General features: G+C 55.5%; 4 protein-coding genes across 6 annotated transcripts; 3 read left to right on the top strand and 1 right to left on the bottom strand.

The window, feature by feature from the left end:
* Positions 1-1,354: 1,354 nt before the first annotated feature.
* Positions 1,355-5,941, top strand: MAFG (MAF bZIP transcription factor G). Of its 2 annotated transcripts, XM_085077556.1 has the most exons (4): positions 1,355-1,510; positions 4,338-4,399; positions 4,488-4,883; positions 5,440-5,941. In XM_085077556.1, the coding sequence occupies exons 2-4, from the start codon at positions 4,364-4,366 to the stop codon at positions 5,497-5,499; spliced, it is 492 nt and encodes a 163-aa protein (XP_084933682.1). In that variant the 5' UTR covers positions 1,355-1,510; positions 4,338-4,363; the 3' UTR covers positions 5,500-5,941. The 2 variants fall into 2 exon arrangements, with proteins under 2 accessions (XP_084933682.1, XP_084933683.1); XM_085077557.1 differs by having other exon boundaries at positions 4,488-5,941.
* A 2,509-nt stretch (positions 5,942-8,450) lies between these two features.
* On the top strand, positions 8,451-12,585 carry SIRT7 (sirtuin 7). The gene is made up of 10 exons (XM_085077548.1): positions 8,451-8,684; positions 8,760-8,897; positions 9,293-9,397; positions 10,283-10,353; positions 10,449-10,521; positions 10,898-10,996; positions 11,466-11,702; positions 11,946-12,026; positions 12,174-12,280; positions 12,366-12,585. Exons 1-10 carry the CDS (start codon positions 8,589-8,591, stop codon positions 12,583-12,585), a joined length of 1,227 nt encoding a protein of 408 aa, XP_084933674.1. The 5' UTR covers positions 8,451-8,588.
* Positions 12,578-23,360, top strand: PCYT2 (phosphate cytidylyltransferase 2, ethanolamine). Of its 2 annotated transcripts, XM_085077549.1 has the most exons (13): positions 12,578-12,712; positions 13,212-13,300; positions 14,077-14,238; positions 16,062-16,128; positions 16,599-16,683; positions 17,698-17,742; positions 18,999-19,137; positions 19,727-19,809; positions 19,990-20,067; positions 20,674-20,739; positions 20,977-21,042; positions 21,411-21,499; positions 22,174-23,360. In XM_085077549.1, exons 1-13 carry the CDS (start codon positions 12,627-12,629, stop codon positions 22,262-22,264), a joined length of 1,146 nt encoding a protein of 381 aa, XP_084933675.1. In that variant the 5' UTR covers positions 12,578-12,626; the 3' UTR covers positions 22,265-23,360. The 2 variants fall into 2 exon arrangements, with proteins under 2 accessions (XP_084933675.1, XP_084933676.1); XM_085077550.1 differs by lacking the exon at positions 17,698-17,742.
* A 1,490-nt stretch (positions 23,361-24,850) lies between these two features.
* On the bottom strand, positions 24,851-25,344 carry ANAPC11 (anaphase promoting complex subunit 11). Its single transcript, XM_085077551.1, has 2 exons — positions 25,152-25,344; positions 24,851-25,079 (listed from the first exon to the last, which is right to left on the bottom strand). Exons 1-2 carry the CDS (start codon positions 25,258-25,260, stop codon positions 24,934-24,936), a joined length of 255 nt encoding a protein of 84 aa, XP_084933677.1. The 5' UTR covers positions 25,261-25,344; the 3' UTR covers positions 24,851-24,933.
* Between the last annotated feature and the right edge of the window lie 8 nt (positions 25,345-25,352).

Genomic DNA, 25,352 nt, shown 5'->3' with positions numbered 1-25,352 from the left:
TTTGGGAGACATATGACGTGAATATCAGACCACACTCCCTTTCTCTCCGGTGACCGCTCCTTCTCTGTGCTTAGTCTGGTTTGGGGAACCATGACCTCTCATTGCCCCTCTTTTACTGCTGGCCTTGCTTGGGTGGTTCAGCAAGTCAAGGGGTAGTGAGTATTTACATTTCCCTCTGAGATGCTGGTGATGGTAAAGCATTTTCAGTTTTAGGCTTTTGGCTGGTAGCAGGGTATGACCCTATAGCTGTGACAGATGGTTACTCATCCCTCTTTACATAAAAAACTGCTTCTCCGATGGGAGCTGTGGCTAATCCCAGCTGTTTTGACTGGTTGTATCTCTTGCCACTGGCAGTGGTCAGCCACTAAGTCAAGAGTCCCTGAATGCCATATGTTCCTCCCTTTCCTGCTCAGGAGCTGTAACACCCACACAGAGGAGCCAAGCTGGAAGTCAGATGGATAAAGTATTGGCTGATGCAAAATGCAGGGGAGGGTTGTAGAGTTTCCACTTGGCTGAAAATTGGGATGCAGAATGAATGGATGCCTGAGCTTGAGCCCCTGTGCAGGAAGATGTACGGGTTGCCCCTGGGTGCTTCCAGAAAGACAGAGCTATAGATGAACTTCCTAGACGGTTAGAGACCTGTAACTGAGCCACCACAGCAGATGGAAATCCAGCCTTTCAGGGGCTGTAAGGGCCCTGCAAGGCTTGCAGTCACATCCTCTGGGTGCTGCTGCCAGATCCCAGAGCCCAGCCAAGCCCCTGCTGCTCTCCTACAGAGACAGTTTCTCCTCAACTCGTCTGCCGACTTTCATTGCTGCACCTTCCCCTTGCCCCTCATCCTTCTCTGGTATGCTCATCTTGTCCTCCCTGCTTTGCGTGTAGCACGGCCGCAAACACGGTAGGCACCGGAGTGTGTGTCACGGTCCCGGAGTTGTATCAAAACGGAGCGGAACACACGTGGAGCGAGCCCGGCGTGACCGGGCAGAGCAGCGTTTCAGAGGAGAGTAGTGGCCCCAGCTCTAACACGACGCAGCCAGGGCTCGCCACGTACGGCCCCGTGCGAGGGAGCCGCGGCAGGATCAGCGCTGGCGGAGCCGGTGCAGGCGGAGGGACTGAAACGCGCGATGTGCAACGGAGAGACCCGCTGGAGGCTGCTGCTGCCGATGGCGGGAGCTGAGCTGCGGCCGATCCAGTACTTTGGTGGAGCGGCAGCGCTCGCCCCGGGCCGGGAACTCGCCGGCGGCGGCGGGAGGAGGCGGCACGGTGCGGGGCGGAGCGGGCCGGGCGGGTCTCGCCCTCAGCTCGGCACCCGGCAGGTGCGCGCGGCCCCCTTAAGGCCCGGGGCGGTTGCGCCGGGCGCTTCATGAATGGAGCCACGTGACCCAAATATCACGTGACGAGTCCGTGAGCGGCGGCGGCGGCGGCGGCGGCGGCTTGTGAGTCCCGGTCCCTCCCAGCGCGGCCTCCCCGCCCCGCCCGGCCCGGCCCGGCCCGGCGGCCCCGGCAGGAGGTGAGCGCCACCGGCTGCGAGGGAGGGTGCGGCCCTAGCACCGGGCGGGGCGGGCCGGGCCGATCCCCGGGGGCGGGCCGGGGCGGGGCGGGCGCGGCGGGCCCGGGATTGTGGCCGGGGCCGCTGCAGGGTCGGCAGGTGCCTAACGGGGCCGGCACCGCTGACTCACGGCGGGGGCTTCGGGGTCGCGCCTACCCGGCGCCGCCCGGCCCCCGCCCCGCCCCGCCCCGCCCGGCTCTGTCCGGCCCCGCTCGGCGGCCGAGCAACAGGTGCGCGGGGCGCTGCCCGGGGCCTGTCCCCGGCCCCGCCCGCCGCCTCCCGGGGCCACCCGCGGGCATCACGGACGCATCCGGCCCCACCCGCCTGCGGTCGCCGACTGCCCCGATCGTGTTGCAGACCGGCTGTCCTCAGGCCGAGCCTACCCCTCTCAGCCCCGCCGCACCTTCGGGCGCTCAGACTCCCCCGGTACGGGTGCGACCTGTCCCCCGGCGGGGCTTCGGGTTCTCACCTCCCGCCGGGCGGCTGCCCCCCGCCGCGGGTGTTCTCCGTGCTCTGTGATTCCCGTCCCGAGGAGGGCAGGGCTGGGAGGGTGAGGAGCCATCGGGGCGTCTCGCCCAGCTGCCGGAGCAGAGCAGGCAGGACAGCCGCGCTCCCTGCAGTCGGTACCTTATCCTCGGGCTACTCGGTAGCTGAAGAGGTGTGGTGGGAGGTTCTAGCCCCTGTTCCGTGAGGGCTGCCCAGTGCTTGGCGCTGTGCTGTCCCTCGAGTGGACTGGGTTTCTGCTCCCGTGGGACTGCAACACCTGGCCAACACGGAGGGTCGGAGGGTGTGTTGTGCTTGGGTCAGTTACCTTGTTCAGAGCTGGGGATGTCTCTCGCTGTCCGAGATATGTCAGGTTCGAGCTGTATGGTTGGAGGAGGGCACTGCCGAGGGTGGGAAGGGGTCTCTCAGAGCTGCCCCCTTCCTTTAGCAATGTGAACAGAGTTAAAACCAGCTGGGTGGGCAGATTCCTTGAGAGAAAAATTGTCCTGGAAATGCTTAGGGTTGGATGACCTCATCAGGGGACCCCCGGGTTGGGGAACACAGGAGAGGCACTGTCTTCACTACGCAGGTAATTTGAGCAGTCATTGCATGAGACTGTGTGAACTAATTTGCCAGAAAGCAAATAAACAACAGAGTACGAAATCCACACCGGGAGAGAGTGTTCTCATGCGGCGTGTGCCTGACCACTGCCAGCAAACCACACTGCTCTGCCTGGTGCTGCGGAGCTCGTGGGAGAGCACAGCCCTTGCTCTGCCCACGGGCCTCCTGCCAGGCCTGCCCGCGCTGGAGCAGGTGACGTCAGCGTGTTTACACGGGGCTCGTGGCAGGGTTCTGCATCAGGAGTGTGGAGAAGGGCCCGTGTTGAATCATGCGCCGTGCTGTCAGCTCCTGTGTGCTGCTGCTGAGCTGAGGGGAGAATTGGCTGTGCTTGTGCTGAGTTCAGGCCTTTTGAGCTCTGGAAATGTGTTGAGGCTGCAGTTTCTTCGTTGCAGCCATAGTGTTTGGCACTTTTCAGTGTGATCTTTCTTCAGGAAGCTTTCAAAAGCTGAGCCATCAGCAGTCTGGAGAGTAAGGTGGAATTCAGTCTCTGATATGTTGCCAGTTCTCCTGGTGTCTTCTTTGTGAGATGCCAAACAGTCTGGTTAAAACACGACCCCAGAAATAGCCAGCAGTTACTTGGGTTGTTCTTCCCATTCTGTTGACTGCCTCGTGTGTTGCTGCACCTTGGAGCTGTTGCAGCTCTGATGGCTCCTGCGTGACAAGGTGTTGTGTTAGAGAGTGCAGAGGCAGGAATGAGTAGCTGCCTCTGCTGTGTCTGGCTCTGCCAGTGCCTGCCATTCCCTAGCCTGCTGAGGAGCACTCTTCCCAGCACCCTGCTTGATGCAGCATGTGTGTGCCCTGTTTGTTTCATTTTGGGTCTGCTGTAATGAAGGCAGCCTGTGTGCTTGCCAGGCAGCTGGAAATTCTTTAGTGTCACTAGGCAAGTAAATTCTCATGGTCCTGCTGACTATACCTGCCTTTGACTCCTTCCGCTCACAGGAGGATGGGATCCAGAGGTGCTGCAGGGGCATGTTATTGGTCTCTCCAGCTATTCCCTTTCTTCTCCCCTTTTCCCAGCAGGCATGTTGTTTACAAGGTAGGAACAGGTAGGAACAGAAGGATGCATCAGCCCAAATTTGTGGTGGAATTCCAGCATGTCCAAGGCTTCCCCTGTGCTCCTTGCCCAGGGTTATGTCTTATTGAGCCATACTGGCTGCATCCTTGGGGACATCTGGAGTCTGGTAGGACTGGGGAGCTTCTGAGCTGTGCTTGGGCACCTGTTGGAAGGGCACGTTAAGGTGACCTGCTCTGGTTGGGAGTGACAAGGATGAGGCTGGGAGTAAGTGGGGCAGAGTGCCAGCCTGCTGAGTCAGCATGACTGGCCTGGAGCAGCCGTGCTCTGGACCCTGCCTGCTGCCTGCAAGGCTATTTTTAAAAATGTGGCTTCCGTGTATACTGACTCCTCCTAGTTTTTTAATTTCCCCCACCATAAACGAAAAACCAGCATTGCCACAAAGCCTCCATGGGAGCAGGGGTATGGAAGGGCAGCAGTTTCTGCTCAGGGACAGAGTCTGCTGCTTGTGAGTCCAGCTTAGCTGGCTGCTTATTGAGTGTCTTCCAAGGAGGGAGGTGAGTGGGGACCAGGATGTGCAGCACCATGGGCTGTTGCTGCTGGACCCTGCCACAGGAATGCCATGGACTCTGCTGTGTCCCAGGTGCTAATTTGACCTTCCTTCCCTTCCAGAACCCAACTGACAAGGCTGTCGTGTTATGACGACCCCCAACAAAGGAAACAAGGCCTTGAAGGTAATGTAGCAGGTGGAGAAAAGGGGCGCAGGGATGGGCGTAGACATCCACCTCAAGTTTCACAAGTGTGTGCTGCCTTCTCTCCCAGGTGAAGAGGGAGCCAGGCGAGAATGGGACCAGCTTGACAGATGAGGAGCTGGTGACCATGTCTGTACGAGAGCTGAACCAGCATCTACGGGGCCTGTCGAAAGAGGAGATCATCCAGCTGAAGCAGCGTCGGCGCACGCTGAAGAACCGGGGTTACGCAGCCAGCTGCAGAGTCAAGCGCGTTACCCAGAAGGAGGAACTGGAGAAGCAGAAGGCAGAGCTGCAGCAAGAAGTGGAGAAGCTGGCCTCTGAGAACGCCAGCATGAAAATGGAACTTGATGCTCTCCGCTCCAAATACGAGGCTCTCCAGAACTTCGCCAGAACCGTGGCCCGGAGCCCCGTGACCCCTGCACGGGGGCCTCTCACTTCCAGTATGGGGCCCCTCGTCCCTGGCAAGGTTGCTACTACTAGTGTCATCACAATAGTGAAATCCAAAACGGACGCCCGGTCTTAGTGAAGGGAGCGTTGCCTGAGCTTGTCTGTGCAGGGCAGTTAGGCACAAAACCAGCCTGGAATCCCCAAAGCACAAGCCCTCCCCACATGGGTCCGGGTTCCTTTGACTTGGCCCAGGACTGGCCCGCTGATCGCTCCAGTTTATTTTGTTGTGTCCAGATTGGTATGAGCAGTGGTGATGCATCCCTTGTCCTGTGCAGACAGAGCTTCCCACCTAGCAGTCTGTAGCCCTCGGGTGCCCTGGGGACAGACTGTGAAATTTTGGTTTTCTACCCAAAGAAAGTCTGTGCAGCGTGGCTGATGGAAGGGCGGAGGGGTGGCCTGAGGAAAGCTTTCTTCCTGGGGGCTGGGAACCCTAATTTTCGGTCACTTCCAAAGGCTTTATTTCATGACTCTTCCGGGTGGTGCTTTTCGGTGCCTGAACCTGCTGCTTTTGTCTCCTTTGGTACCTGTAGTTACAGTTGGGGTGTTCTGTGTCATAGGTTTTTATTCCTTTCTAGGTGTGCCTCTGTGCCCTAACCGTGGGTTTCCCTCAGACGTCCATGACGTTAGCTGTGTAAACTGGCAGTGGTGGGAAGGACGACGCTGCTGTGTCCTGCCGCTGTGGTCCTGAGGCCCCGCAGGGCCCAGAACCCTGGGGAGGGAAGAAGGGAGCGGCGGTACCGTGTTGACTGCAGGCCGGTTTTGTGCCTAATGTGTTGCACTGAACAAGACCAAAATCACTAGTTGTTCCCATGTTTTGAGGGTATCAAGTGTCTCTAGTGTGATGGTTTACACAACCAGTTTATGTGGTTAAATAGCCCTTTATTTAAAGAGAGAAACATCATTTTAAGAGTTATTAAATTATCTAAGTTTAAAATTGGACAGAAGAGAGAGCGTATTTATAGTCAGCTTTTTTACCTGAGAAGGCGAGAATATTTGACCATAACGACTGGGAAAATATTCTCAGAGACTTTGCTAGTTAAAAGTTAATAAATAAATAATTTTAAAGTTTCTCATGAACCTCCCGCAAACTGTTTGTGGCTCTGAGGTTAGTTTTTATAAAGAGTTATCAGACTTTATTTATAAAACTTAGAAAAAGACAAAAAAAGAGGCAAGTCCTGTTTGATATCTTTTTGCAATTGTACCGAAAGTGACTTATTCTTGACCATGCTAGCTTCTGTTGTGTCCCCTTGTGTTGGGTGCTCTGCTCCCCAAGCTCTCGTGCGGCACTGTGGTGTGCTGGTGCCTTTGCCGTGTGCTGTCACTTTACACTGTCGTCGTTTTCCCTAGACTCTACTGAGAGATTGAGTTGGAATCTCTGAATTCTCCAGAAGGGTTCTTGTGCACAGGCAAAGGTGCTGCTGTTTTGGAAGAGGAGAATGGCTGGCTGGTGAGGCAAGGTAGTGATGCTTGCCCAGACGCATGCGGTGGGAGCACAGGCAGCTCCTGCTGAGCAGCCAACATCAGCTTAACTCGGTTATCTGGAGAGGAAAAATGCTGCACTTTCCTTCCTGCAGCAAAGCTGTCAGAGAAGTAACATGAGGGAGACTTGTCCAGGTTTAGGAGAAGACTGATGGGATTTATCTCTGGAATTAGATTGTGTGGTCAGAACTTGTGTTGCACTCATGGCTCACCTGAACAAGAGGGGCAAGTATGCAACAAGAGGGGTAATATTGGACTGGCTAGTCCCTAGTGTCTGCACATTGCTGGCCAGTGAGATGTAGCAGGATACTGTCCTTCCCGGGGCAGCTTCTGCTTGGGGTGTTAGGCGAGTTCTCAGACTCACAGCTGTGACACAGCTGAGAAGCTGTTTGTGGCCAGGCTGTTTCCACAAACATTTTGACACCCCTCTCCCCAAAGATTTGAGCTGATTTACTGGGTTTTAGAGAAGCAGGACATGAAGGGGATGCCCGTGTGATCACCTGGCTGCTGAAGATCTGAGTGGAGTGGACAGATCAGGATGACACAAGTGAAGCTACAGTCTTGTGAGGAGGCATGGCCATCCTGGATAGGTTTCGGGGACATTTCTCATTGCTGAACTGATACTGCCGTCCCCTGAGCAGAGGAGGAGGTCAGCCTGAGAAAAGCTGCAGTGTGGCAGGAGAGGAGCAGGTAGTTGATGGGGATTTCCTGCTGGAGGAGATCAGCTTTGTTTTGATTGATTGTGAGTTTAGGGAGTTGTTTGGGATGCTTTTCCCTGTAAACTTCCCAAACAAGGAGCAGGTTAGAACATCACCTCCAGACTTCCCCCTTCCAGCCCTGGACTTTCTCTTCTCTGAAGTGTCTGATGTGCTACTTCCAGCCATTCACCACACAGGCCACACACTGTGCAGCACTCAGCAGGCTCTGATCTTCCAGCTAGTGGTGTGGTGACTGAAGAGGTTAGATTTTACAAAGCAAAGGGGTGTCCAGTTTTCCTGGGCTGTCAGTCCCAATCCTGTCCCTCCTAGATACAGCCTGAGCTTGAATCAGCCAGAGCTGTTCAGAGCCCAGCTGAGTCCTGATCTGGGCCAGGGGAGCAGGCAAGGTGTGTATGGGCCTGGTTAGCAGCTTGTTTCCATAGCTGGAGCCTGTGGTGTGAGGAGGTGTGAGGAGAGCCCCATCAATGCAACAGGCAACAGTGGGCAACCCTGCAGCCATGGAGAACTTGGGTTTTTTGTGCTCTGTGGCAGGGAGTGTCTGGTCCTTCCCCACCTGCTGGGTGGCAGCTGTGCTGCTGCCAGTCAGGGGCTGGTGCTGCTCTGCCGTGAGGCAGGACAGGGCTGGCAGCAGCACGGACAGCACCCAGACAGACATCATTTCTTCTCCCCTACGCTCTCCCTGCTTGCTTGGAGCCTGAGCTTGCTTCAAGTGGCCTCTGTGTCCAATGAGGACAGGTCGTGTAGGGAGGAGTAGGTACAAGGCCATGACTGAAGGGTGCCAGTGTGGCAAACAAGCTCTGCAGGTGCCAGCCTGGATGTCAGCAAGGCCACTGTCCCCTCAGAGTGTTGCTTCCCTATGGTTTTGGTTTTGTTCTCAGTGAAGTGAAGGACTCCGGGTGGTGTGTTTCTGCAGTGTCCAAGGAGTCTCCCGTCCTGCTTCGGGGGATCCTGTGTTCTGCCAGTTGGCTTCCTGTGCCCGTGCGAGGTGACCCTTGCCCAAGCCGTCACGCTAACCTCTCCCTCGTATATAGTTTTCTGGAGTGTGACAATTCTTGTTCCTGAGGTGCTCGTCCGTTTGGTTTCCTGCTGTGAAGGGTGTCGTGTTTCCTTTCTCCTTTTCCTGGTGCCGTTCCGGGGGGCTGGGGAGGGGTCCTGCCCCAGCCCGACTGGGGTGCGTCCCCGGCGCCCCCGAGATTTGTGTATCTTGTGAATTGTGTACAGTCGCTCCCGGCCGGAGCTGGGGCTGGCGGACGGAAGGGTCACCCAGAGGGCTCCGTGCTCGGTGCAGGCGGTATTTATTGCTAAGTTATTGCCGTTATTTATTCTGTACAGTGTCCGCCGCCTTTGTACGCGACAATAAACCGCTTCAACAGCCGCCGCCTGCGCGTCCTTGGGGGGCCGCCCGGCGCCAGGGGGCGCTGCCGCGGGCGGGGGCGGTGCAGGAAGCGGCGCGGGGCGCTCTGGCCGGAAGGCGGAAGCGGCGGAGCCCAGCCCAGTGGCGGCGGAGGCGCGGCGGTTCCGGGGCGATGGCGGCGGGCGGCAGCCTGAGCCGCTCCGAGCGGAAAGCGGCGGCGCGCGCCGAGATCCTGCAGCAGGAGGAGCAGCGGGACCGCCGGCGACAGGTACGGAACGACGCGGCCCGACCCGTTCCGCCTCGCCGCTGCGGGCCGCCGTGACCACGCGTGTGCACCGGGCAGGTATCCCGCATCTGGAGGAAGCCGCCGGCGGAGCGGAGCCCCGAGGAGTGCCAGGTGCTGAGCGAGAGCGAGGACATCGTCAGGGAGCTGGAGCGGCGCCGGAAGCGGCGCGAGCGGCTGCGGCGGCGGCAGGAGGAGGTGGGCGGCGGGACCGGAGAAGCCGTGTCGGTGATAGCGGGGAGCGGCCGCCGAGAGGGGGGGCGGAGGCCGCCGGGCTGGCTGCTGCCGAGCTCTGCAGCCGCGGCAGAGCTGTGTTTCTGTCGGGTCAGCCGTGCTGCCAGCCGCGTGTGGCTGTGTGGGCACATCTCCCAAGAGGGTGGGTCAGCAGCTTCTGTTCTCCAGGAAGCTTTTTCCCGTGATCTTCCCATGAACAATGCCCATGTCCTTTTCATTTGGAAACCACTGTTGATGTTTGTGTTGCTTCTCCTGGTCGGCCAAGGCCCATGTTCAAAGTTTCGGGGAGATCCCTGCTGTTTCTGACTGGGTGTGGTGTCTCTCTGATCCATGTGAACCTGCTCAGGTGTGTTTTTCAGGTGTGTGATGAACCAGAGGAGCTGAAGAGAAAGGTGGCTGAGCTGGCAGCAGCTGTACGGAGTGCCAGACACCTCGTCATCTACACGGGCGCTGGGATCAGCACGGTGGGTTTGGGGTCAGCAGCCCATCAGGGGACAGTGTTGTCTGGACTGTTCTGTGGTTCCTGAATGACCACAGGACCTGTGTGACAAGTCTGGGGTGCTGCATGAGTCCCATGGCCAGCACAGTTTCCAGGCTGCTCTGGGGTTGTTCCTGCTGCACAGGAGAACTTGCAGTTGCATTGCCTCTGACCACGCACAGGGTGTGCAGCCTTAGCAAGAGGACACTGGTCTTGCCTCACTTAAGTCTCTTCAGTGACTTGGTGTAAAACCTCCAGCCAGTTAGCACAGGAATGTTGTGTGTGTTATTGGACATGCAGGGACAGCTGGGGATTATTGGAATTTATAAACAGCTGTTTGAGGATTGCTTTGTTGCACAAAGCAGCAATCTGGTTCTGCCGCTTCTAACATGCCATGTCACCTTTCTGTGAGCGCTGTCACTCCCATTTCTGCTGACATGGCAGCATGGCTTAGGGCAGGGCTTTAGTGCTTGTGTCACCTGCATGTTTGCTAGAGAGGCTGAGTGTGAGGTACCAGAAACCATAGTCTAGGGAAAATAAGAAGACTCAAGAATGGAGTTCTGTGTAGGGAAATGGGAGGTACCAAGGGTGAAAAAGAGTTCCAGAGGGATTCCATAATGGTGAAATTGGAGAAAACTAACACCGAAGGTGAAAATGAGAGCTGTAAGGTAAGAGAGAGAGAGAGAAAACATATGAGAAGGTTTTCCTGTGTTTAGGGAACAACTATGCTGGAAAACTCAGAGTGAATGAAAAAGCAGCCATGGATGGAGGTGTCTGTGGTTGTCCTGGGGTAGGCCTGGGTTGGTTGTGTTTGTGTCCAAGAGCTGTGACACCTCCCCCCGTCAGGCCTGGTTTTCTCTCCTGGTGACAGGCAGCTTCGATCCCAGACTACAGAGGCCCCAATGGCATTTGGACACTGCTGCAGAAGGGCAGGAGCATCAGGTGAGGAGCTGAATTCTGAAATGTGTGACAGAAAGCTGATACTGGAAGGGGCTAATGGCAATTCCAACTTTTTTCCCCCCCTTGCTTCTTGTCAGGGCTGCAGACCTGAGTGAGGCAGAGCCCACGCTCACTCATATGAGCATTGCCTGCTTGCACAAGCACAACCTGGTAAGATATTTTTTCCCTCAGCTCACTCATGTTCCTCTACCTAAAAATGATAAACCCAGCAGAGAAGAGAAAGCTTTTCAGGAGGTTGCCTATGTTTTTGGCTCAAGTGGCTGCACATCCATGTAGGAAAATATGTTTGAGCCTTCCTTAGTGAGCTGCGGGCTGCAGCTCTGGCAGTTTTTCCAGCTTTAGAAAAGTTCTGTTTAGCAGGAGGAGGCTTTCCATTTAGCTTTCACAAAGGTCTGTTCACCACACTGTTTCCCTGTGGGTTCTGCTCTGATGTACAGGTTGTTGGTGCAATTTGGGACACCCACATCACCTGCTTTGAACAATACCTGTGGGGTCTGTATGAGCTCAGTGTTTTGTTCCGTTCAAGGTGCAGCATGTGGTGTCTCAGAACTGTGATGGGCTGCACCTGCGGAGCGGGTTACCCCGAGCTGCAATATCTGAGCTTCATGGGAACATGTACATAGAGGTGAGTGGCCAGACCAGGAAAAAGTCACTGTTAAGTGGCCTTACAAAAAGAGAATGTGAGCTCTGGATCTGCCACTAGCTCAGGAAGAATTAGTACAAGGGTTTGGCCTCTGTGCAGTTCCTGTCTTCAGGCTGTCAGGTTTGGGGTGAACTACTTAGCAAGTACCAAACCCAGCTCTGTAGCTCTTTCTCTGTACTTGTTGGAGCCTTTTTTCTCTGATGTCTCTTCCTCAGCCCTGCTCTGAAATCCCGTCCAGCATGTAGCCAAGGGGCTGCCAAAATCAGTTTTTTGCTGATTTTCAAAAAAACTTGAGGTTTTCCAAGTTAGCATCTGATCCCTGATGCTTCCATCTACAACTCCCATGTTGTCCCCCAAGATGCTTTTCTTCCAAGACAAGTGACTTGCTCCTGGTCTCTCATGGGTGGGATGCTGATGGTGTGACAGGATTTCTGCTTTTGTCCTGCACCAGGTCTGCACTTCCTGTACACCCAACAGAGAGTACGTGCGAGTGTTTGATGTGACGGAGCGCACAGCCCTGCACAGGCATCACACGGGCAGGATGTGCCACAAGTGTGGGGCACAGTTGAGAGATACAATCGTCCACTTTGGGGAGAAGGGGACATTGAGACAGCCCCTGAACTGGGAAGCAGCAACAGAAGCTGCAAGCAAAGCAGATGTGATTCTTTGTCTGGGTTCCAGCTTAAAGGTAACTTTAGAGACTCGGTGAAGATTGTTAGCAGCATTCCCTCTTGGTGATACACCTTGGTGCTGAGCAGTCTCCTCCCAAACAGACAACTGTAAACTCTGGTGTCAGGATTCGCCCAACATCTGTGATAGTCTCTCTTCCTCCCTCTTTCCCCTCCTGGTAATACATTCCTTTTCCTCTCGCTGATACGGTTCACAGCTGCGTGTGCCTGTGGCTGTGCTGATCGTCTGTGCTTTGTGGCAGGTTTTGAAAAAATACCCACGGCTCTGGTGCATGAGCAAGCCCCCCACACGCCGGCCCAAGCTGTATATCGTGAACCTGCAGGTGAGAGGAAGCCCTTGGCGCTGGGTTTGCCAGGTGTGAGCCCAGGGGCTGCAGATGTGTAGGGCCGAGCCCCTGCCAGACCCCGGGCAGGAGCTGCCGCTGCCGCCCCGCGGAGCTGCCTGCAGCCGGCTCTGCTGTCGCTCGCAGTGGACCCCGAAGGACGACCTGGCCGCCCTGAAGCTGCACGGCCGCTGCGACGACGTGATGCGGCTGCTGATGGCGGAGCTGGGGCTGGAAATCCCGCGCTACGACCGGTGAGCGGCGCGGGCCGTGTCCGGTGGGAGCGCCCGGCCCGGGCCGACGGCAGCGCCCAGCGCCGTTCTCTCTGTCCTTCCGCAGGGCGCGAGATCCCATCTTCGCGCTGGCCGAGCCGCTGCGCCCCGGGGAGGAGAGCACGCACTCGCGGAAACCGGTAGCGCCACCGCGGGAGCAGCCCCGGGAGGAGTCCCAGGAGCCGGAGCAGCCCCGGGAGCAGGAGGAGGAGGCGGCGATCGGGCGCCCCGGGGGGTGGTTCGGCCGCGGCTGCGCCAAGGGCGCCCGGCGCAGGAAGAGCCGCTGAGCGGGGCGGGGCGGGGCGGTGCCGCCGGTGACAGCGCGGCCATGCTGCGCAACGGGGCAGCGGGCGGCGGCGGGGCCGCGACGGGCAGCGGCGGCCACCGGCCCGTGCGAGTCTGGTGCGACGGATGGTGAGTGGGGCGGGCGCGGAGCTGGGTGGTGGCGCGGCGCCGCAAAAATAAACCGTGTTGGCTACGCTGGTGCCTCCGCCTCCTCTGTCAGCGCGGCGGGACGGGCCCGGGCTCGGGCTGGGGCCCGCGGGAGAGCGGCGGTCTCTGCCTAGAGCTGCCCCGGAGCGCCGGGCGAGCGGCAGCGAACGGGACTGCTCCGGAGCCGGGAGCGCCTTGTGCTCCGCCGCCTCGGGGGCCTTGGTGGAGCCGGTCTGTTCCCCCGGGCTACAGCCAGCACTTGCCGGGCAGGTGCAGGGAGGAACCGAGCCCTGCAGCACCGGGACCGGCTCGCTGCGGTGGGAGGGAGCGCTGCTGCGGGCCATGGTGACCGGGCTGTACCGGCACAGCCCTGCCCGGCAGCACAGAGACCTTCAGCCCCGAAGGCTGGGGCAGCTTGCCCGCAGTTGCCAGGGAAGCGCGTCCCGGTGTGCCCGGGCTGACCCGGCCCTTCTCTTTGCAGCTATGACATGGTGCACTATGGCCACTCGAACCAGCTGCGCCAGGCGCGGGCCATGGGCGATTACCTGATCGTTGGGGTCCACACGGATGGTAAGAGGTTTTCCCTGGTTTCATCTCGTGCAGCCCCTCGAATTGCCCAGCAGCATTAGCCCCAAGAGAACTGAGAGCTCCTGATAGGGTCAGGCTTCTTCCTGCATCTGCTCCAGGAGCAGTAGCCTCCAAGAGAAAAGTGTCCCTTCTCTGAGAATGCAGTTATCCGTGTCACACTTTTGGACTGAGGATTAGGTGGGTCAGATCTTGCAGGCTCCGCGGGTTGATCTGCATTCTGTGCTATAAAAACAGTTGAAACAGCTGAAAATCAGTCTGGTTTTGCTGGTAGGAGCTGCAGAATTTATGTCCCAAAACAAGTGACCGTGTGGAGAAATCTTCCACTTGGGCTTGAAATGAGTTAAGTGCCAGAAACAAGTTCTTGCATGTGAAGATGTATTTTAAATGGGTTTATGGATGCAGACTTTCTAGCGTGAACCAAGCATAGTATGAAGTTGCTGTTTAGGAGGGGAATTTTTCCTGGGGGGATGCTGGGAGGCTCAGCTCCTCCCCTCAGGAGGAAGTATCTGGGCATTGGGAAGCACTGAGACCCTTTTGCCCTCCGAGTGAATTCCAGGGCCCTTGTTACACAGGAAATGCAACCAAATCAAAATATTTTCTGATCTGTCAGGGCTTTCTTGGCTACCATGGACTGATCCCAAGCTGAGGATAAGCCTACACTGAAGTTCACCTGCCCATGAAATAAGTGAGGCAGCTGTGACTGAGAGTCACTGTAGCTGCAGGACATGCTTCTAACTGGATTTTTGTTTCTCCCCCAGAGGAAATTGCCAAGCACAAGGGTCCACCCGTCTTCACACAGGAGGAGAGGTACAAAATGGTGCAAGCTATCAAGTGGGTGGATGAAATTGCTCCTGGAGCTCCTTATGTCACCACTCTGGAAACTCTGGACAAGTACAGCTGTGACTTCTGCGTGCATGGCGGTGAGTGGTGTTTCAGGCAGTGGCTGTGTTAACACAGGCCCTTGGGGCTGTGTGCTCCAGGTGCCCTGCTGCAAACTGAGCCATGTCCCAGCTGGCATGGGGGTCAGGGATACCTGGTGTGTGCAGAGCTCTGCCTGCTCAACACCTGCACTGGGGGCCAGAGGTACCCTGTGTGTACAGATCTGCCTTCCCAATACAGATCTGCACTGGGCAGCACGGCTGCTATTGGTCTGGTGGTCTGGAGAAACATGTCAGTGGGCTCAGAATCTTGAGAGTGCCCTGGGCTCTTGGTTTTAGCTTGCAAAGGTGAAAAGTGTTGTTTGAAATTATTGTGAGGTTGCTCTTAGCACCAGCAGAAATTTGTGCAAAGGGGAAAGCCATTTACAAAACTGAAGTGTGAAAGACACTATTGCAAAGATAAGCATGCAGAAATACAATCATGTTTATATCTACTTAGCCTGGGACGAGGTTCGATCTGAAAAGCTTCTTTCTTTATCCAGCTGATAAGCTGTTCAGGGGCTCAGCTGATCGTGTGGCCAGAGACCTAGTTCTTACTGTGAACACTTCCTGGTGTGCAGTTGCTGGAGAGAACCAGCATTCTGAGGAAATGTTCTTGCTGTGGGACTCTGTCCCTTCCTGGGCGGCTGCCGATGCTCATTAAGCCTCAGCCCTTCCTCCCTGCCCCTCTGAAGAAATTTTATTAGTTTGACCAGGAGTAGTCTTTGCACTCAGTTCATGTATCTCTCATCTGATCCCAGCTGCCTGGGATATTGATAAGCCAAGTATTTAACTAAATGTAAATACATCCTTAATCTTTAGAAGATAAATATGCTTTTTTCACGTGGATGGTGTGGTTATCAAATTCCTTGTTAACTTCATTGCTTGCCCTGAACGTGTTTGGCATACGTGACCCCTTGCAGGGCTTGGTGAGGGGTTATGACAGTAGAGGAGTGCTTGTGGCTGTGGCTTGTGGCTCCAGCTGCTCACATTCATCCCCTCTGCCACGTCTTTCCGTGCTTCTCTTGAGCAACATGCCTGCACCGGCAGTTTTGCCAGGTTGTGTTTGTGCAAAAGCTGAATTTGGAAATAGTCACCTGGGAAAGTGACAGCAACCCTGCTGTTTGTGCCTCTCCTGGCATGCCAAGCTGTGCTGGCAGCATGTACCCTCCTGTCCCTGTGCTCTGAGGGGAGGGTGTGGGGTTCAGGAGAACTGAGCAGGACTGTGTGGGTGCACTCGTGGGCTGCCCTCTGACTGTTTTGGCAGAGGGAAATCAGCTTAGCATTTGCTTGTGAAGGCTTTGTACCATCACCAAAAGTAGGTGAGAGGTGTTTCTGCAGGAGGAGTTGGGAGCTATGTGCCAGAGATAAACTGGAATTGCTTCTGTGGAAGGGTTGCTGCATGTCACTGTGGAAGTGCCATCACTGAGAGGCAGAACTTTTCATTGTATGAACTGTTTCATTTGTAACATGAACCAATGGCTAAAACCAGTCCTAGAAGAGCTAGAAGGTGCTTTTTAACACTGAGACAGATAGTGCTTGTTTATTGTCAGACAATAATCAGCTGTGCCTGCTGCTGCAGGGCACCCAGCAGTGGGCCAGATGGGTAATGGTGTTAGCATCCAGCAATATCCTTGTCTCCACAGGTGGAGTAGTCTTGAAAACCCCTGGCATTTTTGTGGGGCACACAGGACATGTGCCCTGTGTATGCACAGGGATTTGGATTGCAGAGTCCTAGTCTGGCTCTAGGTGTGTGGGACCTGCTCAGCTGCTGCTTTTGTGCAGGAGAGATTGGGTACAGTTCTGAGGCTTTTCTCTCTCTGCAGATGACATCACCTTAACTATCGATGGCAAGGACACCTATGAGGAAGTAAAGACAGCAGGGCGATACAGGTAACCTGTTGCTGCTTACCTGTTTATCTTGTTTTGGGCAGAGTTTCTGGGAATTTGTGCCCTGAAGGGAAGTCAGATGAAACATACCTAGCTTCGGGTCACACCTGAATTTGGCTGTATGTGTGTCAGAGCTTCAGTTGCTCCCAGCATTTTGGCTTCAGAGAAGTGGGGCAGACAGTCCTGCCCAGTGGGGCTGTCTGGTTCCTGGCAGGTGCTGGTTCTGGTTTTAAAGCCTCACTGGGAGTTGGCTCTGTTGGGAAGTCTGGCTGAGGGAAGTGTTCTTCACATGAGCAGTTGCTGTGGTGTGAGGATGATGCAGAGGCTCATGCTATACTTGAGAAGGAAGGCTTCCTTAGGATGGCCCCTGGTTTGGATTTATCAGGTGTCAGAGCCGTTCCTGTGGTAATGGTGGGAAGACAGAGGCGTATGCTCCTGTGGCTTCTGCTTCATCCTTTGCTTGTCTCCCGCAGGGAATGCAAACGCACTCAAGGTGTGTCCACCACTGACCTTGTTGGCCGCATGCTGCTCATGACTAAAGCTCACCACAGCAACATAGTGAGTCAGAGGGCTTTGGGTGGGAGGTGGAGTACAGGGCATTTGCCAGCTCTTCTCTTGTGCTGCCCCAAACGGAGTAGAATGGAGGAGGAGAGCTCCTGGGCCTGACTCCCAGGTGCACGGAGAACGGCAGCGGCAGCAAAACAACTTGCTTATGTTTACTTCAACATGTCCAAATCACAATTTGATGAGATAAAGACTGTGATGCCTCATGATCAGTGTGGGCCTCGGGAACATTAGGGGAACTGCAGGCAAGCCCATGACTTCTGCCAGCGAGAAACAACACAGTGCAGGCACATTGATCTGTCAGCCAGGTGCTGCCAGAGTTGGAAACTCCTCTCCCTTCCCACTGAGCTTCATGCTTCTGCCTTCTGCTGTCTCTAGCGTGATCAGACCTTTCTTGAATCTCCTCAGCTCACTCTCTGGTTGGGAGCTAACCTAACCAGGGAAAAGTAAAATAAGTGGTTTTATGTCAGGTAATGAATTGAATTTACTGAGTAATGAAGGAATCTATGAATAGAATCACTTGGATAACTGCAAGGACGAGTGACGCACTGGTGAATTCAGGGACAGAGGGAGATGTTTTGGTGTGCTGAGCTGTTAAATTGGCTTAGCTGTAATACATGAGTTCACAACGAGATCTGCCCAGTACTGCTGGCTGCTGCAGAGACCCAAGCTCGGCTCTTGTGAGGGTCTTTGGCAGGATGCTGTCCTGTCAGGGGCTCGCTGGGCTGAGGGAGGATGCAGTTGTTGAGCATTCTTGGGGCTACAAGTTGGGCAAGAACCACCTTTGCTGGCAGTGCCAAGCAGGGATCAGATAAGGACAAATTTCCTGTGACTCATGCTGGGACAGGACTCTGGTTTAGGTATTAACCAGTTTGTCAGCATCCAGTGCCCTGGATCCATGGTGTGCGTTTTGAGCCTGGCCTTCCCAGCAGTTCCCACACACAAGTGTATCTTGGTTGGATGAGCTGTGCAAGTGCTTAAACATTTTGACTCTTTATCTTCCTTCAGGATGAGGACCTAGACTATCGGAAGCACACTGACAACTTTGGGAAGGTAATGTGAGTTCTGGTCGTGGACGTCTGGTTGTTGTCCTTCCTGAGAAGGATTTCCAGTGTGCTTTCTGGCCTGTTGCAGGCTTTTTTGTCCTCCCACATGTAGCAATAATGTCTCGGTGAATGTCTGCTGTCCCCCTATGGCAGTGCCTGCAGTGGGTGTGATGGGCAGGTGTGGCACAGGACAGCACATGAGCTGTCCTTTAGTGGGACCACAGTGCTGCTGTCCCCACTGAGCCTGTGCTGGATTCCTTCCTTCCTTGTAAATTCCTACCATGTCCCTTGGGACCCAAGTGCCCATGGTTCCAGCCCAAGGACAGCCTCTGTGGATGCTTGTTTCAGTGCTTGTGTTGTTTTGGAGGTGTTGCATTAGGTTTGGGGTGGTTGACACAGCAGGCGTGTGGCCACACTGTGCTGCAGAGCTCGAGGGCAGTGCAGCCCTCTCAGCATTCCAGCTGCCAGGTCCAGCTTGTGGCTCACACTGCTTCTAAACAGCTGTCAGCCCTGTTTATTTCCTTGGGAGCTAGATTGTCCCTGCTTGATGAGCTGCACCAGCAGCTTGAGCAAGTCTTTTTTATTCACAGGTTCATTGACCTGTCTGAATCATCCTTAGTTCCCCACTATTTTGGGTTTCTTGAGCAGGTGTTATGTGGCATATTGCTCCAGCATGGTTGTTTTCTGGAGCTTGCATCTGGGTAGAATGGATTAGGGCACTGGGCACCCTACATGACCCCAACAGCTGAGCTGTCTGCGTGCTGCCCTTTCCAGGGCCTGCCCTGGACTCAGCTGCAGTGTCTGTGTCCTGCCAAGTCCCGTGGAGCAGCTTTGGGGAGCACAGCAGGTGACTTGGTGGCTGTTTGCACAACTACCACGTGGTGGGGATCAAGCTCTGTCCTCAGAGCTGAGGGACCAGACAGGGACCTCAGCTGAGGCTTTGCAGAGCGTAGGTTGGTTGTGTGTTGTCTCCTGAGCACGTCTTGCTTCTCATGGAAATCAAAACCTGCCCTGTTGCCTTCCTTCTTCCTGAGCTTTCCTCTTGTTATCTCCTGAGCTGGCTGCTGAGGGGATGATTTAGACACAGCATAAAGGGCTTTTGTGAAATTGCTAAAACATTTGGTGCCAGGAATGTAGAAAGTCCAAGGTGCTGGGAGTTGCTACAGTTGCCAGCAAATTCAGATGAGCAGATTGCCCAGCACTGTGCACTGTGTTGCCCAAACCCAAGGCTGGAAAAAAGCTGTGTCTGCTGTGTTTCCACAGGGGCCCAAAGGTCACAGTCCCTGGACTGGCGTCTCACAGTTCCTGCAGACATCCCAGAAGATCATCCAGTTTGCATCAGGGAAGGAGCCAGAGCCAGGAGACACCATCATCTATGTGGCTGGAGCCTTCGACCTGTTCCGTATCCTTGACTCTCTTTGGTTGAAGCAGTGGTCTTTTTTGATGTTCTCATGTTGGGAGGCACCAGATTGGATATTTGCCTCGGTTTGTTCTCTTGTGAGAGAGGAGTAAGGAATGAGTTTTTCCTGACAGTTTCTTGGTAACAGGATGTTGAGAAAGAAGTTACAGCTCTGTGGAGAGATCTGTGGCTGTTGGATTTCAGGAAGACAGTTGGATACTCTCAACACTAATGATTGTGGTGAAGACTGCCTGCCACAGACCAAGAGACTGCAACAGGGCATCTGGAGCTGATGCTCCATCCCTGGGGCAGGCTTTGAGGCTTTGTACCAGAGCACCTGGAACAGGTAGAAATTTTGGATAGAGACAAAGCTGAGTCCACATAAGGTGGAGCTGAAAAAGTCTCTGGCTTTTGCCCAGAACCAGTGGAACCTGAGGAGGGAGGCAGCAACTGTTTTTAAGACATAGGCAATTAGTTGCACAAGAATAAAATCCTAGGGATTCCTTTCTCCCACTCTTGTTTTTCAGTGACTATTTCTGTCTTCCTTTCTCTTTTTCCCATGTGAGCTTCAATTCCTTAAACAGACCTGTAGATGTTGGGCACGTGGATTTCCTGGAGAAGGTTCACCAGTTGGCAGAGAAACCCTATATCATTGCTGGGCTGCACTTCGATCAGGTCCGTGTAGAGCCTGTCCAAAGGCAGAGCAGATTGGCTCTGTTCTCTGAACTAGGCAGGCTGTGCTCTGGACTCAGGACAGGGATGTATCAGCTAACATGGGAATTTCATTTTGGGAGACAGCAAGAGGGAAAGGGGTTGCTCTGTGTCTCTTCTGATTGTGCCTGTGCTTTGCCATAGGAGGTGAATCGCTACAAAGGGAAGAACTATCCCATCATGAATATCCATGAGCGAACCCTCAGTGTCCTGGCCTGCAGGGTGAGTGGGTGTCTGTGCTGTTCCAGAAATTGCCTGGAGCCCACTGGTGTTCACTTGTGCTCAATGATCTTGCATGAGTTCCTTGGTGTGCACTGACAAGTGAGACATGACGAGCCACTTGAGGCTGCCAGAGGTGCTGATGGGCTCTTGGGAGACTCTGCTGCTCTGACATCCTGGCTGATCCAAGCTGGTGACCCATCCAGCTGCTCTGCCAGCAGCAACAGGGCTGGATGCCATGTAGAGAGCTGTGTGTCTCTGTAGACAGACATGTGCTGGTAGAAAACTCTGCTCCCTGCAGCAGGGGAGAAAATTCCTGGGACAAAAATGTGGGGAGCCCCAGAAATGTGTGCCTGGAGCTATTAGCTTTTGAATTTGCTCTGTAGGCACAGAAAGGACATTCTGTGGAGAAACAAAAAGCTGCTGTGTGTCAAGCAGTTGCTGCTGAACCCACTTCCCTGTTTCCTTATTTGAACTTCTGACTCTATAGTGGTGTGACCTGCTCAAGTCTCTGTAGGAAGCAGCTGACTTCTGGCTTGGGATTGGTTTTTGGGTTTTTGTTTGATGGGTTTTTTTTCAAATCTGGATTCTACCTGGTTCCTTTTTTAGTACGTCTCAGAGGTGGTGATTGGAGCTCCCTATGCTGTCACTGCCGATCTGTTGGATCACTTCAAGGTGAGTCTTTGCAAGTGGATGGACATGAAGATGCTGGTGTGTGATGTGCATGAGGAGCTAAAGTGGTGTAGGAAGGAGTGTCCTGCTCAGAGGGTTGCAGGGAGCTCCAGAGGGACTGCCAGGCTGGTGCAGGAGAGTGTTTTTGCTGGTCTCCAGGCTCTGCTCAGAGGGAAAAGTGGCAGGAAACATCCCTGTCATCTTTTAGATCTTGTCAGTGATTTGTGTGTCCTTCTCCAGGTAGCACTTGTTTGTCATGGGATGACTGAGGTGGTGCCAGACAAGGACGGTTCTGATCCATATGAGGTAAAGTACCAGCTGCTTTGTCAGCATTTGATAGACAGTGCCTGGCTCTAGGTGTGTTCCTGGACTGAGAAGGTGTATTGCAGAGGATGCTACCTGGGCAGGGCCTTGGCAGGTGATGCAGCTTTTCATCCACCCCTGAGGGTAGTATTGTTTTGCTCTGCCTGTTTCTGATGCCTTCATGGCAGGATGAGAAACCCTGTGTGCTTTGCTCTCTGCCAGTCCCAGGCAGCTCCCATGTATGTGGAGCTTTGCCTCCTGCCTGTCTGGCCACCACAGGACCTGCCACAATTCAGCTCAGCTGTCACTGCTGAGCTGCACACCCAGGTAGGTCCCACGTGTTTTCACAGCCCAGTGCTGTCTGTTTGCAGGAACCGAAGCGACGCGGCATTTTCCAGCTGGTGGACAGTGGCAACAATCTCACCACAGATCTAATTGTGCAAAGAATCATCAAGAACAGGTTAGATTTCATTGTCTCCCAGTTCCATCACATACAGTTCCATCTAGAATGTCTGGGGATTGATTAATGGGACCAAATAGGGAGAGAAGGAGTTATCTAAAGGCACAGTCAGCAAACTTTTCCTTCCTCTTTCATAGGCTGGGCAGGCTGTAAATGTGGTTGTACCAGTCTGTACAGGGAAAGGAACAGCTCAACTCTGCTGTGTCAGAATGTGCTGCATAGCACACTAGTGGTTTTTCTCCTTTATTAATGATAAATTTCCTTGCTGTATCCTGGGGGAAAGAGCATGCTGCTTCTTTCAGAGCTTTGGTCTTTTAAGCCTGTGTTCTTCACCTTCAGTGCATTGGGTCACATCAGTGATAAATTTGATTTTGGTGTTACAACACTACATGGTTTGTCCCAGGACAGCCCAAGAATGGAATAGCAGCTTCTTCCACAGAGGGAGAAAGAAGTAGTGTGGGACCAGTGTGGAAGTCCAGGACTACAGAGTGATGGCAACAGCCATGGGAAGTTCTGGGAGAGGCCCTGGAAGAGTCTGGGGATCCTGGAGGGTTTCTGAAGTGCTCTCAGAACAGAGCAGTGTAGGAGAAAGCAGTGCTCTCCTGCTCCAGGTGCTTTTGTCTACAAGAGGTATGGATGAATGAGAATCTCACAGCATTGTGTAATTCTTGCAGGCTGGAGTTTGAAGCTCGCAACCAGAAGAAAGAAGCAAAAGAGCTGGCTGTGCTGGAGGCCATGAGGAGGCTGGAGGAGGAGAAGCACTAGGCTGCAGTGTGGATGCGTGGGCTGCAGCCTCACCTTCTGGGAGAGTAACAGCTCTTCAGGAAAGGACCCCTGAAGGGGGGCAGCACTGCTGGCACGCGGGATGTGCTGTCCTACCCTCTGCTGTCCTAGCTCCTCCTGCACTAATTATGCAGACATAACGAGTTGGGATCCCGCTGCCTAGTTTTATTTCTGTTAATCAGTCCCCGTCCCCTTTCCCAGGAGGAGATTTGACAAAAAAAATGGTTTTAATTATAACTAATGTTTTAACATGTTGATGTGCTTTTACCTTCTGCCATTTCTGGCTCTTAGTAGAGGGAAGTGAAGCAGCTGCCTACGGCCCTTTACCCTGCCAGACTCGGCTGACCTGATGGGGGTCTGCATTCCAGAGCAGCCCTTTGGGCAGTGGTGTGAGTGGCTGGACAGACAGCGAGAGCAGCCTTGGGGGCAAGACACAGACCCTGCGGTTCCTCCTGCTGCTTTTGCTTAGGAACAAGGGGCTGGCTGCCAGAGGTGGTGCTGGGCTCTGGGGTTCACTGTGCTGCCTCTGCTCAGCTCCTGCCCCTGAACAGATCCAGAGATACTCAGGTCTGAGCTGGACAAAGGCAAATCTTTTACTGCCCCAGTGACAGGCTGCAGGTGGCAGCTGCTGAAGGGGCAGGTGGTGCTGGGACCCTGGGTCAAGGCATTTCTCTGTATAAGGCAGGGGAGCACTGGGGGCTTTTCCCAAAGGCTCTTCCATTTGCTAGGCAGCAGGACCTGATGCCTTGTGTGGACCTTGCTCAGAGGCCCACTTGCTGCTGCCACCAGAGCCCACCTTGTGCCCAAGGGCTTACCTGAGGGCGGGACCTGGCCAGGTGAAGTTTTAGAGGTGTTTTCTGATGGCTGACATGCAGCATGCCTGCCTCTGCGGGGAGGTGCAGGACTGGGAGGATGAGTGCTGAGCTGTGAGCCCCTTTTGCCTCTTACATTCCAGGATACTATGGTGGATGTCCTGAGCAGCTCACTGCAGTGTGCCAGATGGTCCTTCCAGGCTGGGTCTGGTGTCCTCTCTCTTGTAAACTTTTGTTGCTGATCATTAATAAAATGTTGAAGAGTTGTGCATTGGTCTTTTGGGGGCTCAAGCCCAGGTAGCAGAAAGGGGGCATAGGGAACATGTGCTGTGACCCCACTGTGACTTTGGTTTCTGTTTTTTGTTGGTTGTGTGTTGTTTTGTGGGGTTTTCTTTCCCCTCTAGGCACAGAAGATCAAGACTGGTTCCTGCACCCATCCCACAGCAACCCCCTTGGAAGCAGATTGCAGCATGCCTGGCATTCCCTTGAGCAGTAAATCAAGGTACCTCACTGGCAACGGTTCAGCTTAATGATGTCATCCAGGGACATGACATGCCACCGGGATGGCAGTGCCACTCCCACCGGCCCTTCCTAGCAGGCACCTGTAAGAGCAGCCATGACCCTGCTGAGGGGAGCAACAGCTTTGGGCCAGACCACCCCCCTCCCAGCACCAAGTTTATGTCCTGCTGCCAAAGCTGCCCCAGGGCTGGGCAGTGGCTGTGCTGGGTCTCCTGCAGCACAAAGGAGAGCAGGGCCTCCCTCTTTGAGGGGAGACAGGGACAGGAACACCATGCCTGCAGTCACTTGCTGTCCAGCACAGCCCCTTGGTCCCTGCACTGTACCCTGCAACCCCAGTGGGCACTGGGCTGTCCTCCAGCCTGAGGGATTCTGTTCTGCTGGGCATCTGAGCAGCCTCAGCCCTGCAGGTGGGAGAGGAGGGCTTGGCAGCCCAGAGCTCCCCAGATCTGGGTGGACTCCCTCATCCCCCCTCCCCATCCAAGGACAGAGATGACAGAGCTGTCCCAAGCACGTTTATTGTCACCTCAGAGCCACCAGAACTGGCTTAGGCAGCCGCACGCTCCATGGGGTCCAAGGACATAGTCCACAAGAGTGCCATGGGTTCCTGGCAGCTCCTGCAGCTCTGTGGCTCAGTGCTCATATCCATCACGTACAGCACCTGTGGGAGACACCGTTACAGGCAGCAGGCTCTGTGGCAGCACAGCAGTGGCTGGCAGAGATGGGGAGCCCCCAGCTTGCCTGACGCCTGCCGGGTGGGGACCCCACTGCTGCTAGTAGCTGCAGGGCACCGTGGAGGTGAGGAGCCCTGGTACCTGCGGTGGGAGCACAAACCGTGCCCAGCGTCCTGCGGGGAGCAGCCCAAGCCCTTGGGGCAGCCCCGGTACTCACCGCGGTGCGGATCCCGAGGGCGGGGAGGTCGAGCTGGGCAGCAGCACGGCGATATCGCGTTCGGCAAAGCCGTCAGTGTCGGAGTGGCTGACGAGAGGCGAGCGGCGCAGACAGGAGTAGCCGCCAGGCTCTGCCCACAGAACAGGGGCGGGGCGGAGCCGTCTGCAGGTACCGGAGCTCGGCGGGATGGCACAGGCCGAGCAGCGCCAGCCCCGGACGGAGAGCACCGCGCACGGTACCGGCACAGCCCCAGCGCCCGGGGCCATGGCCGCCTGTACAGCCGGGCGGCGGTCCTGCCTCGCCCGCCCCCGCCGCAGCGGGACACCGCACACAGACACGGACACGCGACTGCCGTCCACACGTTTATTGAGAGGGCCCGGGGCGGGCGGGGGCCGGGGGTTGCCGCGGCCCGTCCCGTGCCCGGTGCCGCCCTCACTCGCGGAACTTCCACTCCTGGCGGCACATGGGGCAGTGCTGCTGCACCTGCTGCGAGTTCAGCCACTTGAGGATGCAGTGCATGTGGAAGCAGTGCGAGCACTGCCCCCACACCAGCGGGCAGTCGTCACCGGGAACCTTACCTGCGGCACGGACACACCGTCAGCCCCGCCCGGTGCGCGGCGCCCGGTGCCCGGTGCCGGTGCCGCACTCACAGTCGGGGCAGCAGCCGTTGAAGGCCATCCGGCAGATGCCGCAGTTCTCGTCGTTGGCCACCCAGAGCCAGGACGCGACTCCGTGCCAGCTCCGCACGCGCACCCGCATCTCCCGGTCGGGCCCAGCGCCGGTGCCCCGCCGGAAGTGCCTGCCGCCCCACAGGGCTCCGCGCGCCCGCCGCGCCGCGCGCAGCCCCGCCC

Source organism: Lichenostomus cassidix, chromosome 18 (assembly GCF_008360975.1).
Source record: "Lichenostomus cassidix isolate B80296 chromosome 18, HeHo_3.0, whole genome shotgun sequence".
Taxonomy (NCBI): Eukaryota; Metazoa; Chordata; class Aves; order Passeriformes; family Meliphagidae; genus Lichenostomus; species Lichenostomus cassidix.
This window is presented reverse-complemented; position numbering and strand designations above follow the sequence as displayed.